At 33.1% G+C, this 16,789-nt stretch overlaps 2 protein-coding genes across 2 annotated transcripts; one reads left to right on the top strand and one right to left on the bottom strand.

Annotated features, from left to right (window-relative positions):
- Positions 4,110-6,647, top strand: LOC18592528 (alcohol dehydrogenase 1). Its single transcript, XM_007019317.2, has 10 exons — positions 4,110-4,326; positions 4,456-4,592; positions 4,699-4,745; positions 4,830-5,155; positions 5,252-5,334; positions 5,435-5,510; positions 5,712-5,773; positions 5,847-5,942; positions 6,076-6,237; positions 6,328-6,647. The coding sequence occupies exons 1-10, from the start codon at positions 4,290-4,292 to the stop codon at positions 6,439-6,441; spliced, it is 1,140 nt and encodes a 379-aa protein (XP_007019379.2). The 5' UTR covers positions 4,110-4,289; the 3' UTR covers positions 6,442-6,647.
- Positions 6,750-14,824, bottom strand: LOC18592527 (putative transcription elongation factor SPT5 homolog 1). Its single transcript, XM_018125961.1, has 22 exons — positions 14,368-14,824; positions 12,268-12,506; positions 12,000-12,146; positions 11,750-11,908; positions 11,583-11,666; positions 11,329-11,399; positions 10,861-11,218; positions 10,595-10,750; positions 10,418-10,515; positions 10,289-10,337; positions 10,058-10,210; positions 9,829-9,972; positions 9,645-9,738; positions 9,342-9,503; positions 9,212-9,260; positions 9,018-9,112; positions 8,824-8,902; positions 8,670-8,724; positions 8,437-8,554; positions 8,215-8,358; positions 7,713-7,810; positions 6,750-7,321 (listed from the first exon to the last, which is right to left on the bottom strand). Exons 1-22 carry the CDS (start codon positions 14,699-14,701, stop codon positions 7,082-7,084), a joined length of 3,126 nt encoding a protein of 1,041 aa, XP_017981450.1. The 5' UTR covers positions 14,702-14,824; the 3' UTR covers positions 6,750-7,081.

The following is a 16,789-nucleotide window of genomic DNA, read 5'->3' as shown; positions in this document are numbered from 1 at the left end:
TTTCATTTACTTTATACTTGTTTTGTGTTTATTTATTTAGTTTCTTTAGGTCTTTTTCCATTAATATATGATGCAATTTTTTTGCAATACTTAGTTACATAAAATGTTTATGGTAAAATATATATAGGTATATAAAAAATAATAAATAAATTTGTAATTTCAATCCTAAGTAATATTTTGAATTAATTGATGCTATGAATGGGAAAATCATAAGGATGATTCGCATAATAAAAGATATGGAGCAAAATAATAAAATTTTTCATTTTTTGGGAAAATGTGTATGATAATAATATAAAAAAATAATAGTATAATATTTGTATTGAATCGATGATGGAACATTCATTCTAAACGCGAGAAGTCGTAATCCTGAATTAATTTTCTTAGGTGAGGGATTTTAGTTAAAACTCCACTAGTTTGATATAAGGGTTTTAATTTCAAGTCCCAATATCATAATCCTAAATAAATATTTAAATAAAAACATTAATAAAAAATGTTAATCAAATGAAAAAAAAAACATAAGAACCAAAAATAATAAAATAATAATAAATACAAAAAAATAAGTGAAGTATATGTAGTTTAAAATAGTATAGAATTGCTTTAAGAAAAAAATTGAAAAACATAATTTATGATAATTAAAAATGAGAATTAAAATCTTGTAAATGAAAAAGGTAGACAAAAAAGAATAGTAGTAAATAATTTAGTTATATAAAATATAAATATATAGACATAAAAAATAAAATAATAAGTAGGCAAATGGCTTTGTTCTTTTAAATATATATATATATATATTGAAAAGAGATAAATAATAAATAATAAATAAGAAAAAGCATAAGGTAAATAAAAATAAAATACTAAAAAGAAAATCACAAAAATGATAAATTATAGTAATAGTAAATATATGAAATAAATTACAATTAATATTGAAATTTATAAGCTACCATGTACCATCATTGCCTCATTTACATGTCGTGGCATATCGATATATTTTGGGTGCAAGTCAAGGCCCCATTGATGGGACTTTTCCAGGGAACTTGCGAAGGCAAGTTCTCTCAAACAAAATTCCTAAGATGAAAGAGTATTTTCATGTCCCACCAATATGATAAGAGGGTTCGGAGAATATCTTCAATAAAAAGCTTTTGCTCATATTAAGGTTTACATTCATGAAAATATTGTTTTTACTTGCAAATGACTACTCCGATGATGGGATTTACTTGTTAAACTTGCAAATGTGAGTTTCTTGAGCATTTTCCTAGGTGAAAAAGTATCCTCGAATTTTACCAGTATGATGGGAGGATTTAGAAAATATCCTCAATAAAAGGTTTTCATTCAGCATTATCTAGATTTAAGCTATGTATTTTATAATTGCATCATGTGCACGTCACACCCAAAAAATTGAATAAAATACATTTAATTTACTAATAAAATAAAGAATAAAATAAATAAACAATGATTAAGGAGACACAAGAATAAAATTAAAAATTAAAGCTTAAATAGGATAACATATGATTAGATGGTATTATTCGTACAACGAGCGCCACGAGAGTGCTAACATTTTCTCGTGCGTAACCGTACTTTCAAACCTAACTCTAAAATGCACAAACCAGATTTTGTTCTTTAGACGAATTTAAAATCAATTTATGATCTTATTGAATAAAACTAATTTAGGTGACTAATCACACGTAGACAAAAAAGATTGGTGGCGACTTTTAAATTTTCACGTTTAGTGGTCGAGTTCCTGAACCCACGCGTTATGACAGATTCGTGAAACAAACGCAAGTTTTATATGTAAAAGTTAAAATAATAACGGAAGTATGAGTATCATGGCTTTGCATAAAAGGATATGGATTGTTTGTAATAAGCTAAGAAAGAATGCCATCCGAAGAAAAGTATGCAAAGGGTTTGGAAAATAGAAAGACTAAATTTAGGAATAATTCAATATTGTAGTTTGACTAAATTTGAGGTCAATTATTATTAAGAAAAAGATCTGTAAACAACTATGCAAAGTATATATATAGAGTAGCTACTAGTACTTTAATGTTACACAACAAAGAGGATCGATCTTAAATCAACAATATTATGATGATAAAGGAAGAAGATGGCAACATTTGTTTACTCCAAAGTAAATCAACTTGGAAAATTGTTAGTCAATGTAATTAGGAGCATCAATACTCATTATGGAAACAGGATCATTTACGTTTGGCATCGAATTCAAAATTTTTTTTGAATTATTCAATAAATCTTAAATAAATCTTTATTGAAATTCATGTATTTTTATTTTGGATTAAATAGCTATCAATCGTTAATCATAAAAACTTATTCGACTCAAAATAAAATTATAAAAATTTGATGAATACAATATAAAAAAAAAAACATATGTAAATTCTTTGAAATAATTCAAGAGCTTTTTAAACCATTATTTTTTTAATTTTTTATAAATTACGTTACACAGATATAACTCTAAAAACAATCTAAAACTGAAATAGTGGTCTAAGACTGATGCATCTCCCCACTAACAACATTTCTTGGTTTTACAGGACACTTACATATGTTCGAAATAATCTAATGAAAACACAGAAAATGGGTTAAAAATTAGCTTCAAGACGTGTTATAAGGGTCATTGTTTTTAAGACTTGATTTGTCCTCATCAATTTCCTTTGATGGTAGATACTTCATAATTTATTGTTATTGATCTTAACCAATACATAGTAATTAATTGTATTATTGATAATTATAAACTCCAAATAATTATCAAGTCATTTTCAACTTGGTGAACCATCCAAATATTGTTTAGGTTTTGGGAATAAAACAGCCTTGCCTTTGTTTCAAATCCCAGCTGGCTTTGATAGAAGGGTTTCTTGTTATTAAACAAGTGTTTTAAGACTGCTTTTTTTAATTATTAACTTGTTAAAGTGAATTACTATAATTAATGCAAAAATGTTACTATAAATATAACTTTAATAACACTCATTATCAAAAGTACTAGAAAATTGCTAATGAATTAAGCAACTGTTTTGGTCCTTTCCCTCTCTCAACACTCAATACCAATCATAATTAGATACAAACACTTGACATTACAGCATATTAATGCATTTAATAATTGGGCATAAGCCTTCCATAAATGGCAATTTTTGGATGGTATTGTTTATTTGGTATTGCTTAAAAGTTAGAAAAAGCCTGCCATTGAGAATACTAAATTTGGAATCATCAAATTCATCGGGTGGTTTTTCTAAAATTTCATGAAGGGAAAATAGAGGGCAAACACCATGCCTGGGAATAAGCCAACAGCTAGCCTAACCTAACAACTTGTAAATTTTAAACCACCAACTATACTTAATTAACAACTCAATTAGGAAGAGTTGTAGACTTGTATCTAATTAATGTCAAGAATTTGTAGGTAATACAATTGTTAATTAGAGAAGAGGCTGAATTCCATCATTCTTTCTATGTTTTGGTTATGTGATGATTTTCCCAATTTAATTATAGTAATAAATTAATAAATAAATAAATAAAAGATGAATTAAAGAAATCCTGAAGGTGAAAAAGTATATAGAGTTATTATATGAGGTGACAACAAAGAATGGGCTAAATAACTTTTAATCTTTCTCTAATCATATCTTTTTTTAACGTTCACTAATAATTTATGTATGAATATATTGATCCCAAACATATATTATTAATAATTCTAAGGTCGAAGGGTATTTATAAACCAATCTTTTCATTATATAATAATAATGCCTTTGTTCTTTCTTTTTATTTTGGGGGTGTAAAACCTTTGATTTCATTAATAATTCAGGGAAGATAAAGCAGTGAGTTTTGGAAAATACAGAGCTAGAGATGATGATTTTGCATTTATAATGAATGACTGAAATAAAGAAGTGAACAAAGAGAAGCTATTGATCACTATATTGCATCAGTAATTGTCAAATAGATATATAAAAAAAAAATCAACAGTAAATTAAACCCCCGGAAACTAGAATCTGGGCATCGCCTGTACGTTGTAATTTGTTTCGTGGTGTAAGTACTTTGAAAAGTCTTAACTGTTGCTAGGAACTAAAATCTATGTTTTTATTTTGGAACCATAAACATGTAGGATTACATACTAACTATTCACTTCACCTTCAAATATTCCCTCTAGCCTAGGCATAAAGCTTTAAATATCTCCACAAACTGCTATCACATTCCACCAAGAACAAAACCGATCACGGCTCCAAAACAACCTTTTAGAGTGACCTTGAAACTTTAACTTGTATATTTTCTTAAATCTTTTTACAAAGGGAAGAAGATCAAAGATGTCGAGCACTGCCTCTCAGGTGATACGCTGCAAAGGTACTTAATGCAAATGCAGAGAACTAGTCTAGTCTGTTCTTTTACTCATCTCATTTCCAAGTTATTTTCTTTTTCTATTATATATTTTTTCTGATATTTAATTAGTGTTTAAAAAAAAAATTAATGCAGCTGCTGTGGCATGGGAGCCCGGGAAACCACTGGTGATACAAGAAGTAGAGGTGGCACCACCGCAGGCAAGTGAAGTTCGTTTGAAAATTCTTTTTACCTCTTTGTGCCATACTGATGTCTACTTCTGGGAAGCCAAGGTAACAGCCTCCACATCAATTACAAACATAAAACCCTAGAATTTTCTTTCCACCAATTCAAGTTTAACATCGTATTAACCATATGGAGTTTCTATCTATCATGCAGGGTCAGAACCCATTATTTCCTAGGATTTATGGCCATGAAGCAGGCGGGTAGGCAATCTCAGCCGGCTAATTCTTTTGTATATTGCAGTAGTTTCACGTTCATTGATTTCTAAGATTTCATGGATGATTCAGGATTGTGGAGAGTGTTGGTGAAGGTGTGACAGAACTCAAACCTGGTGACCATGTCCTGCCTGTGTTCACAGGGGAATGCATGGATTGTGCTCACTGCAAATCAGAAGAGAGCAACATGTGTGACTTGCTCAGGGTTAACACTGACAGGGGTGTAATGCTTAACGATGAGAAAACAAGATTTTCAATCAATGGGAAGCCTATTTACCATTTTGTTGGGACTTCCACTTTCAGTGAGTACACTGTGGTTCATGCTGGCTGTGTTGCCAAGATCAACCCCTTGGCTTCTCTTGACAAAGTTTGTGTTCTCAGCTGTGGAATATCCACAGGTACGGAGACGTCTAACCCTATTATAAGAATTCTGTTAATTACTTGGAGGATGATGGATTCCAACTTAAATTTTTTGTTCGTTTTCTCTTCTGTAGGACTGGGTGCTACTCTTAATGTTGCAAAACCTCCCAAGGGCTCAACGGTGGCTGTCTTTGGATTGGGAGCCGTGGGACTTGCAGTGAGCATCTCTCTCTGCCATATATACATAAATCTTTTGCATTTCATTATCAGATGTTTTAAGACCACACATGAATTTTGTGGTGTTTATATGTAATTAGGCTGCTGAAGGGGCCAGGATTGCTGGTGCTTCAAGGATTATTGGTGTTGATATTAACTCAAATAGATTTGAAGGAGGTAAGGACCATGTTGCATTTCTTTAGCCAGTTAGTTGCTGGCTCTAGTTCAACACAAATTCTTTTCATTAATATATATTGTCTTCGACAATTCGAGTAATTATCAAATTAATTTAAGAGAAGGTATTAACACATCAGTATATGTATCAGTGTGCAGAGGACCCTCACATGTTTCTGAGATTCTCAGTTTTTGTTTTTTCAGCAAAGAAATTTGGCGTGACACAGTTTGTGAACCCAAAAGACTACAAGAAGCCAGTTCAGGAGGTCTGTCTCTGAGCTTTTCCTTTCTGGTTTGAAATGATATTCGGGTAGTCGCTTAGCTACATTTGCTTGTCAGGTGATTGCTGAGATAACCGATGGTGGAGTGGACAGAAGCATTGAATGTACTGGAAATGTGGATGCTATGATCTCTGCATTTGAATGTGTCCATGATGTACGTTCCCAAAGACTTCATTTCTTAATTCTCATCCAACATATATTTGATGCCCGCTGCAATATCTCGTTATGGTTACATAAAAAGGATTATTAGTGTCAAACACTAACCAAATTCCAAACGGTGAATTCAGGGCTGGGGTGTTGCTGTTCTTGTGGGGGTGCCACACAAAGATGCTGTGTTCAAGACTCACCCCATAAATTTGTTGAATGAGAGGACTCTCAAAGGTACCTTCTTCGGGAACTACAAACCCCGTTCCGATCTTCCGTCAGTGGTGGAAAAGTACATGAGCAAGGTAAACCGGTTGTGATGAAGTTAATTAATGGATTCAAACCTTGAGTAAACTTGATGATAACTCATGGACCAATTATTTTCAACGCTGCAGGAACTTGAACTAGAGAAATTCATAACACACTCAGTCCCATTCTCTGAGATCAACAAGGCTTTTGAATACATGCTTAAAGGCGAAGGCCTTCGATGCATCATCCGTATGGAGTAGAGGTAGAACAGCGAGAGCGTGAAAAGGAGTCAATAAAACGTCGTCAGTCTTTACGACATTTGTGTGCTTCAATATCTCAGTGTCAAATGTTTGTTATGGCCTCTGAGTAGAGCATGTTAAAATCCTGGTTTTATGCACATGGATGCTAAATACTACTTAACTATTAATAAATCCCACCTGCAAGTATCATCCATTGGTTTTGGTTTCGATTTTCTTTTCTAGTTATAATAAAAATACAAATCGAGGGAAGCAGAGAATAGGTTGAATAAGTTTCTCTACACCTTCTATAGACCGTAAACATTCAATCCTTGCCAAATCACTCAGCATCCTCAAACTCATCTTCCATACAATCAAATTCAGGTTTATGATACCTGCATACCATACTATACTATACTCCCTCAACCTCTATGGAACACAGCAATGCTGATAAAATCCATGGGTTAAACTTGTCCGCTACTTGCACTGAATTTTGAGCATTGAGAGTTGTATCAGACAGACATGCGGGTTTTGCACATGTGCACATGCAGATAGAGAGCGAGCTATAACATGAATTTTCTCACAAACTTTGCTCAAAACTAATAAATAATAATAATAATAAAAATAATATACATTGTTAATTTTAATTTTATTTCCAAGTTGATCATGGTAATTTTGCTAGTATAACCAAGTCCAATATCTTGACATCAAGACTGTCATCTATCCTTACAATGCCATCCGTTCCATCCACACCAATTAACTTGCCAGTAACACCACGTAGTGAGCCACCCATTATTTTGATCTTGTCTGATTTCCTTGGTGCTACTATTTCCATCTCACTGGGAAGGGCAATTACTGTATCACCGCTACCATTTGACCCAAGGGCCACCTTACAGGAGCCATCCTGTATCATCATGGACCATCAATTCATTATCAAATATATCATTTCTTTATAACAAGTTATTGAGACACTCCAACTAGAGTCAACAACTGCTACAATTGCTGTGGTTTCAACAATAACTTGGTCAAATTACAGAAGACACGATAAGAAAACTGGACTGAAAGGCTAACTGCAATTATTTCATGAAGGAAATCTGTGGATGGTGTGTGCACCTTCACTACATAGATTTATTTGGAATACAATCATTAAGACAATTATGTAATTGTAATCAAAAGTAAACCAAAATTATTCCCAATTGTCCAATGCTAAAATGATAGTTGATATCATATCACATGGGAAATGTGAAATGTAGAAGCAAAAAAAAATAACATTAACAAATTGATGCAAGACATACCGGAAGCACCTCTTGGATAACTCCAAGAGTCTCATCTCCAGATTTGCGCACATTGACCAAAATATCTGGCATGAACCATGGTCCTTCATTGTCAGTACCTGCAAACAGCCGGATGTTAAATTGGAATTTACAGTTTGGCTTTTCTTTTACTTTTTTAAAAATTTAGAACTGCAATTGAGGAAATAACTCCAGATAAACTTAAGGCACTCAACAAATCCCACAGAAGTACTCAGACTTAGCTTATTCAGTAATAACTATCCAAAGATGGATTCCAAGGTTCACATGAGAAAACTAAATAAAAAAAGAAACATTCTTAAAAAATTCCTGAAGAAGACACACGTCAGGTTAAATTCATCAAGATTTCGCACCAAAACATTTCTAATATAAAAGAAATAAATTAATTAAATGACAGACAATATTTGGATCCTGTAAAATATCCAAGTCCATGGCCTAGATGAAGAAAGTTTTCTAAAAGCAACAGGTGAGGAACTAGAAATAGCACCTATAACAGGAGACATAATATCAAGACCACCAGTTCCTGGTGTCATTGGCTGCCCTCCAGGTGTACCAGGAATATAGGATCCCGAGCTTGGAGTCATAGGCTGCCCACTGGGGGTTGATGGCATATAAGGGCTTGGAGCATTGGCTGCAAGAAACATACAATATGAGTAACAGTAAACAATACTAAAACATATAAGTAGCCAAAATTAGGATAAACAACTACCATAAGCTGAACTGCTATCCCTTGGTGTTCCAGCCTCACTAAAATTACCACCAGGAGTACTAGCCCAACCTGAACCAGGAGTAGGTGCTTCATATGCTCTTGAAGGAGGACTTCCTGGCTGAAAAGAACAGCATTAACGTTATTTTAAAAACAAAGAACCAAATTCAAAATAAATACAAAATGAAAAAATTAGCTATCTTGCTGATAGCACCAAATTATGCAAGAATCCTAACCTGATATTGTGGACTAGTACCCCAAGAGGCAGGGTTTCCTTCTTCCCAATTATCCCTATTTTGCAGTCATAACAAAACAACAAGTTGTTAATCACAGCATAAATTTAAAGAATTAAGGCAGGATGTTCTAGATAAACAGAATCTACTAAAAAACCTGGGTGGGCTCATTGGTGCATAAGGATTCCAGGCCCTGTCACGCATAGGTGTTCTCATGCCATCATGGATAGGTGTCGCTGCAGAGAACATAAATGTAACTGAATTATTAACATTATTTTACTACATAACAATATCAATTATTAATGGAAGTATCCACACTTTAAATGGCTAAATGCATTAAAAAAACAATACCTCCAGCATCTCTCATAGGAGTCATGTATGGATGTAATGGAGTTCGTGAAGGGTGCATAGGAGTTTCACTTCCCATACCATATCGGGATGTATCGCTAGTGAAACAATATAAACATGCAACATCAGAGAGACATAACAAGAGGATTTTCATAGTCAAAGAATGACAAAAGGAATTTCAAAGAAGTCATATTTACCGGTAGGGTGTAGAAATAACCACATTATCAGATATAAAGTTGCGATCAACTGCAGAAATGAACAATTTTTATAAGCCATAAAGATACTAAAGCGAAGGAGAAAACATTTTGAACATTAACCTGGACTTGCCTGTAACAACCTTCATTTGAGACTCCAACTCAACTCGAACTGATTGACCTTTAATATCTACAACACGTCCACGGTAACCCTTGAAAGGGCCCTGGCGAATTTTCACCGTAGTACCAACCAAAGCATCATGCCCTCCTCTTCCACCTCTGTGCCTCCCTCCAGCTGTTTTAAACAGGGAAAGTTAATAGCATCAACCTTCTCATAAATGTAATCACTTAACCTCTAGAAAATAATAAGTCAAAGAAATTCAATAACCATAAAATTTTGTACAAACAAAAATTAATAAGACCGTCAGCAACATACTATCAAAAGGAGGACCTCCCCTAGAAAATTTCCTTGGTGATGGTGGTATACGGGGTGGAGTCTTGAAGCCTCCAAATCTTGAGAAAGATTCACCCTAAACAAATGAATCAAGTACATTAGCCTTCATATGGAATGGAAATTATACATGAACAAACCACAAAAATAAGAACGGAAAAAGACTTACATTTCTGTCACCATTCGATCGTGATCCTCCCACTATACAACAAGAATCAGCTTTAGCACATATAAAGCCAGCATGTTCAAGGTGATGTCGATCATAGACGAACAAGACTCCTTTATATATGTGCTCTACAGGGCCTTGTTTTCCCTAATATGATAGGAAAGGACAGTTTGTAAACTATAAACTCATAAACTAACTAATAAGACAACTAAATTAGAAATGAGAATCTTACTTTACAAGGACCCTCAAGGATCCTAACCACATCCTTCACAGAAACAGTATTTCTATATCTGTCTTGCACATTAAATTTCTTCTCAAGCTTGCATTTTATTTCCCTCAATTTTACAAGAGAAACCTCTGGTCTCTCTGGAACCCCCTTAAGAACCTAAAAGAAAGTAAAAGACTCAGAAAACATTCAAAAGAGGAGCACTGAAAATCTGGCCATCTAGGAGAGATTATTCACCTGAAAAGCCTCACTTTCTACACGTATAATTACACCAAAGCTATTGTTACTGCACCAATATAATGCATAAGTTAGGACCTCAATTAACTACGGACTGTGAGCCAAATTCTTCATCAAAAATCTACTTACTCTAGTAGCACAAGGTCATGAAGCTCATACTCTCCAATTTTTGTAACACCAGTAGTTACTTCAGAGCTCTCAACAACATCATCAGCAAAAACACGGATCTGATAAAACAAATGCCAATTATTTTTCCACTATGATATTTCTTAGATCAGGACCAGACTTCAAAGATGTATCACTCACATGTTCTTTGGTCGTATCGGATAAAATGATGAGCACATGCTGCTCAACCTTGACAACCATACCAGTTGCACCTTCCTTTGTCCCAGACACAACCTTCACGTGATTCCCAGGCTCAAAGTACTTACACAGCTCTTTTTCATTAACAGCAAGAGTTTTCTGCAAAACATCACCAAAGGCCAAGTATGTCCTAGCAATAAGGAATCTTATATGCACACCAGGGATTAAAGACTTGAATTAAAGAATACCAATTATGACTGAATTCTTACAGGAAGGCCTTTCATTTCTGGTCTGATATGGACATTCTCTTCCTCAACCTTTTCAACCCATCCCTTTAAATTTTTCAGATCTCCCTTGACAACAATAACAGCATCACCCTTCATGAAATGGCCTTTCTTCCTGTTTGCAAACAATGTTGACAAACCAACCATTTCACTTTCTCCATTCTCGCTAGGTGTCCGAAACTTTTCAAGTTCATCAAAAGTTGGTTTAATGTTCTGAGCACTAATTGACTTCATTGACACTGTTTTGTACAAGAACCCATCTTTAAACAACATGCCACCGATATTCTCAAAGTAATCACCAGTCATTGGATCTCGTCTGCGCTCTACACGAATATGAAGTTCCCTAGACAAAAATGAAAAAACAAAAAATATTGAGGCATGAGAACTAAGTTATTATGAAGCAAATAAAATGTGGTAGATTTTCCACAAGAGGTCAAAATCATTTAAGACTACCTAGCTTCATCAACATTCATAAAACGAGGAGGAGGGACAAAGGCTTTCTTCTTTGCAACTTCTCTTCCTTCCTGTGCGAAATAGTAGAAGAGTAGATCAGGGACAAAGGGACCAGGAAAGTGAGCCAAATAGTTAATACTAAATCAGCTTATTCTATACATGCATAAGAAGATAAAGACAAATTTTTATTATAAAGTTTTAACATGTGCAATCCACAAGATAAGCACCTAAAAAATATGCAATCAAATTCATACCAGTTTATTCGCCAGAGCCTGTAAGTCAATCCTAGGAATCAATTTTACAGTGACTCTTTGCCGCACATTATCCACATCAACTACCTATAAAATGGAAATTACAAGGTCAGGCTATTATATTTAGAAAGACAATAATTCATGAAAATGGCAAAGGACATTAAACATACTTGAGCAAGATCACCCTTATATGTCCCGATCTTCATCCTGACCCAGGTATCTCTTGAAAGATCAATCGCTTTGCTTTCAACTGATAAAACATCAGTCATTTCTTTTATTGGAACAAGCATAATCTTTGTTGCAAATATATTTCGTAGACCCTTGACAGCCTGAAGCAGATCAAAATTGATCAACACAAATATGCGTAGACATCTAAAGCTAAGCCACTCATCAAAAGCAAAAGCAGCAATAATGACATACCTCCCTCACATGGGCTTCCTTGTCTGCTTCAATATAAATATAGTTCTTGAGGTGATCAAGAGCAATAACAGACCTGATTTGCAATTCAGATCCTTTATCGATGTATTTCTGCATGAGGCAAACTGCGGTCTCTCGTTCACGACCAATCTAGCATGCATAAACATGAACTTCGTTAACATTCCATGACAAATGTCCCAATGAACATTAACCATTAATGCACAAAAACAAAATTCCAAAACTTAAGTTGCACAGGAAATCATTATCATACCGCACATTTCACCATCCACAGCTTTGGATCCCTTACTGATGGCAAAAGTGCTTGCTGCTCCACTTCAGTTGTCTCCTCGTCATATTCAGTGTGACTTGATCTGGCATACCTAGCCTGAATGCTTCTCTCAAGAGCTTCAACATCTTCTTGCTCATCTTCCCGGAGAGGTAATGGGCGACGGTGCAGCCTTCTACCAACATCCTCATCAGGTAGATCAGCTCCATTATCAACTATGAAGTCTGCATTTGCAGTTATCAATTTATCAGCAACATACAGATAATTGAGGATAAAACAACAGGCAAGAATAGAAGATTCAACAGAGATCACCATATTCAGATATGCCATCAAAGTATTCCACACTCATTTATCGGTGAAGTAGCTTTCTATGGGACAAATCCCATAAAAGTTACCAGTCACATAAATGTGTTGGTTACGAAATGCCTCTTCAGCCAATCTAAACCACATTTATCTTTTTGGCTTAGAACAGAGTGTGTGAGATAATTGAAAGCAATATTATTATGGCAAAACATTGAAAAGAGGAAGAAAAAAGGACACCAACAATGAGATTCATATGCGTGGCTTCCAGAGATATTTTCTAACCAAGCTATTGCTACTGCACTACCTTGTTATAACCAATAGATTTTGGGAAAAATTGACAAATATGGTCACCAAAAGATTCTCAAGCACAATACGCTAAAACCTATGAAGCTTTAAAAAAGGGCTAATTTGAAAAAAAAAACGAAGGACAAAAAAAAAAGTTAACCTGGAAAATTTAGATTGAGTAAATTAAATTTTATAACAATGTGGAATTCTTAGAATTTGCAGAGCATCAGATGCAAAGTATCCCAACACAGGTACAAATGGAACAGAACTGTCAACAGAGTGAATCGAGAACTATGCAGAAATGAAAGTTTTTTTCTGCCATGCCTAGCATACAAAAAACTGTGAGGTCAATGAATGAAGGAATAATTCTTGACGGCAGGTTTGGAATAAAAGATAGTCGAAAGCTAGGAGCTTCTTGAGATTTTTATAATTACAAAATTAGCAAAATTTCAGATTGAACATTAAATTTTATAACAACAAAGAGGAATTCCTAGATTTTGTGGCACATCAGGTGCTAAGTATCCCAACAAAGGTACAAATTAAACAGAACCATCATACAAATAACTGTGGGATCATTGTAATGAAGGGTAGTTCTTCACAGCCAAGTTCAAAAAACAAATGTTTGATAAGTATAAGCTCATTGAGAATCATATAATTACAACAGTAGGATTATCAACGCTACTCCTGCTGTTCAATCCCACTATCATGAATAACAATATCCAAAATAACAGTCTGATAAGTGCATACATATAAGCCGAAATACAGACAACTAAATGCGCATCTCCTTATTTAACCAAATTTGTAGGAATACATGCCTTTCTAGAAATTTCATGAGTGAGACGCAAAATGAATCGGATAAGAAATTCAGAGAGATATAAGGTTCAAATGCATAAATCTACAATGTAAACATTTAATGACTTTCATAACAACTACATAATCAAAACCTAATGCTAGTAATGCTGCATTACTATATGCCACCAACACCAATTTTCACTTTGAGAATTTTAAGAATTGCCAGCATTCAATAAATACCCCCTATAAATGAGTATGAATTTGTTAGCAGTTACTCCATAGGAAATACACATGTCATTTACACAACTGGAATGCAAAATATGTCATCCTTCAGCGAAAACAAACAAGGAAAAGAAACTACTTCTAATTCTCAATTACAAAAACCTGCTAGTAAAAAAAAAACACACTCTGAAATTTCCAAATGTATCAATTCAAAAAATCTTCACAAGATGGTAGCACTATATTCATGTTAAAGAATTAAAAAAAAAAAAAAGGTATATAATTGCAACATCCAAAAATACAATATTGATCCAGCTTAAGCTTTGAAACTAGTTTCTAAAAAAATTAAATTTGAATTATCCCCACATATTCTCGATTCAATCACATTAATTATCACTTTTTTTTCCACTTCATTACTAATTTCCATATCGCCAATCATCCAAATTTCCAACGATGAATGAAACAAAAGAAGGCAGGTTAAATTACCGTCTTCTCCCTCGTCCTCTTCCTCTTCATCGTCGCTATCGACCTGTGCTTCAAGATCAAAAAACTGAGAGCCGCTACGCGGAGCCTTGTTCTGTCGTCTCCCACCACGACCACCACCATAACCCTCATCGTCATCATCTTCATCTTCCTCATCATCTTCCTCCGCCACGTCATCGATAAAATCAGATCTCCGCCGCTTCCTACTGGAACAGCCACCGCCCCTCCCTTCATCTTCGTCCTCGTCGTAATCCTCGTCATCCAACAGCTGGTCATCTTCATCTTCGTAGTCTTCGTCTTCCACGTCATCATCTTCCTCGTCTCTTCGTCTCACCATCGCAGCAACTCGATCGAGGCTCCGAGGGTCTTTTTTTTTTCTTTTTTATTATAGAGAAATGGAACCCTAGATTTGGGTGGGGAAGCTTAGGGACGTTTTTTTTAATAAGTCATAAAGGTAACTGTAAAAAACAAAAATTATTAGAGAGGAAGAAAAAGGATACAAATACAATTCCCTCTTCCGACTTCCACATGAAGCGCGAGGTGGACTTTAATTGGGCCGACTTCCGGGTTTTGTAAAATCTTGTAACGATGGAACCGCCAAATAAAACGTCGTCGTTATTATTCATACGTATGCTACGGTGAGAGAGAGTTATTAATAATAAGACAATTATAATTGAAAGAGAATAAAATATAAAAGATAATTAATATTTCAGTTATATATAATTTAAAATTTGTAATATTAATCTATAAATCAATATTATTATAATTAAGAAAACATTTTTAGATATTTATAACTTAGATAAATTGTATTAATATAATAATAATAAATATTTAAAATGATAATTTAAAAAACCTAATAAACAAATATGATCATATTATCAACCAAAAAATTTTCATTATCCGTACATTTATTTATTACAAAATACATATATGGATAGATCATATGTTGCATTTTATGAAGGAAGCATGACTAAAATAAAATTGATCAAAGTAAGTTGCATTTTAACTTTAATAATAATAATAATAATAATAGTAATAAAATGTTTAAGTACAGAAAGCAAGCAATAATTTTGAAAACTTATAAAGTAAATAAAATATTTAAAATCATTTTGTTTCCAGTTTGATGCAATCTGAAGTAAATCAATGATGTCAACGCATAAAAGCATTGCCATGCTTTCTATTCATGGAAACTTAGGTTCACATCTACTGTTGTTTTGCCTTCCGCCCACTTTTAGACTATACTAATCATTATGACAATGTCTTAATTCAATTAATTTTTTTTTTTGTGTGTGTACAAGATGGATCAAGCTTACTTTAATTAGCTTAAATAGATTGCAACTAAAGTTCCGTACTTTTTATGGAAAAATGTGGTAGTAATCAGTAGAGTTTTCCTTACGAGAAAAACGGGAATCTCCTACCCCGTTTTTGTGTCTTGTTAATGCTTCATGCTCAAACTACATCATCAGGAATTGATTAAATCCTCTTAATTAATTGATTAATTAAAATTTTATTAAACACTCAAAAGAAATCCTAAAAATATTTTTCCTTTTGTTTTTTAAAAGAGTAATAATTTTATTACTAGTTGTCGTAATCAAAATAAACTATGAACTTTTATAAATATAAAATGAAAATAGAACATAAAAATTAAAACCCCAAGATATGTTAAAAGTACATTTTTATTGAACATAACTTCTTCTTTCAAACATTTTCGAATAAAAAATAAAAAACAACCAACATATTCTCAAAATTATTAAAGGACTCCATTAATTAATTCATCTAAATAGAAAATGTTATAACTGTTATAAAGATCTCATAAAAAAAGTATAATATCTAAAAAAGTCTTTAAATTATTAAAAAAATTTAAAATAAGTTTTTATTATTTTCTTCTGTTCAATCAAGTCTCAATACTTTTATTTTAAGTTAAATAAGTTATTATATTTTTATTTTGAGTCAAATTAGTTCTTATTACTAATTGTTGACTTAATCAAAACATCATTTATTATTCTATATCATATGGTATTGACGTAACATGTCAAAATATCACTATTGATGATGACGTGGTATGTTAATATATCATAATTAATAATGATATGACATATTTTTGTGTCATGATGACATGACCATATAATATTTTTTATTCTTCATATCAACGTTATGTCAATATCATGTGGATATAAAATTACAAGTGATATTTTTTATTAATAAAAATTAATAAACTATTAATTATAAGTACTTAATTGATAAAAATAAATTTTTTTTAAAATTTTTTTAACATGTTAAAGTATTTTTTTGAACCTTATGCCAAAAAAGAATTGCTCCTATACAATTGCATAGATCACTCAAATTTTTCCATCAAGCTAACACAATTTAAATAACATTTTTAACAAAATTCATCAAACACTCGGTACTCATCAATCTTTACGTA

This window comes from Theobroma cacao, chromosome 8 (genome assembly GCF_000208745.1).
Source record: "Theobroma cacao cultivar B97-61/B2 chromosome 8, Criollo_cocoa_genome_V2, whole genome shotgun sequence".
NCBI lineage: Eukaryota > Viridiplantae > Streptophyta > Magnoliopsida > Malvales > Malvaceae > Theobroma > Theobroma cacao.
Note: the sequence above shows the minus strand (reverse complement) of the source record. Positions and strands in the feature narration are given on the sequence as shown.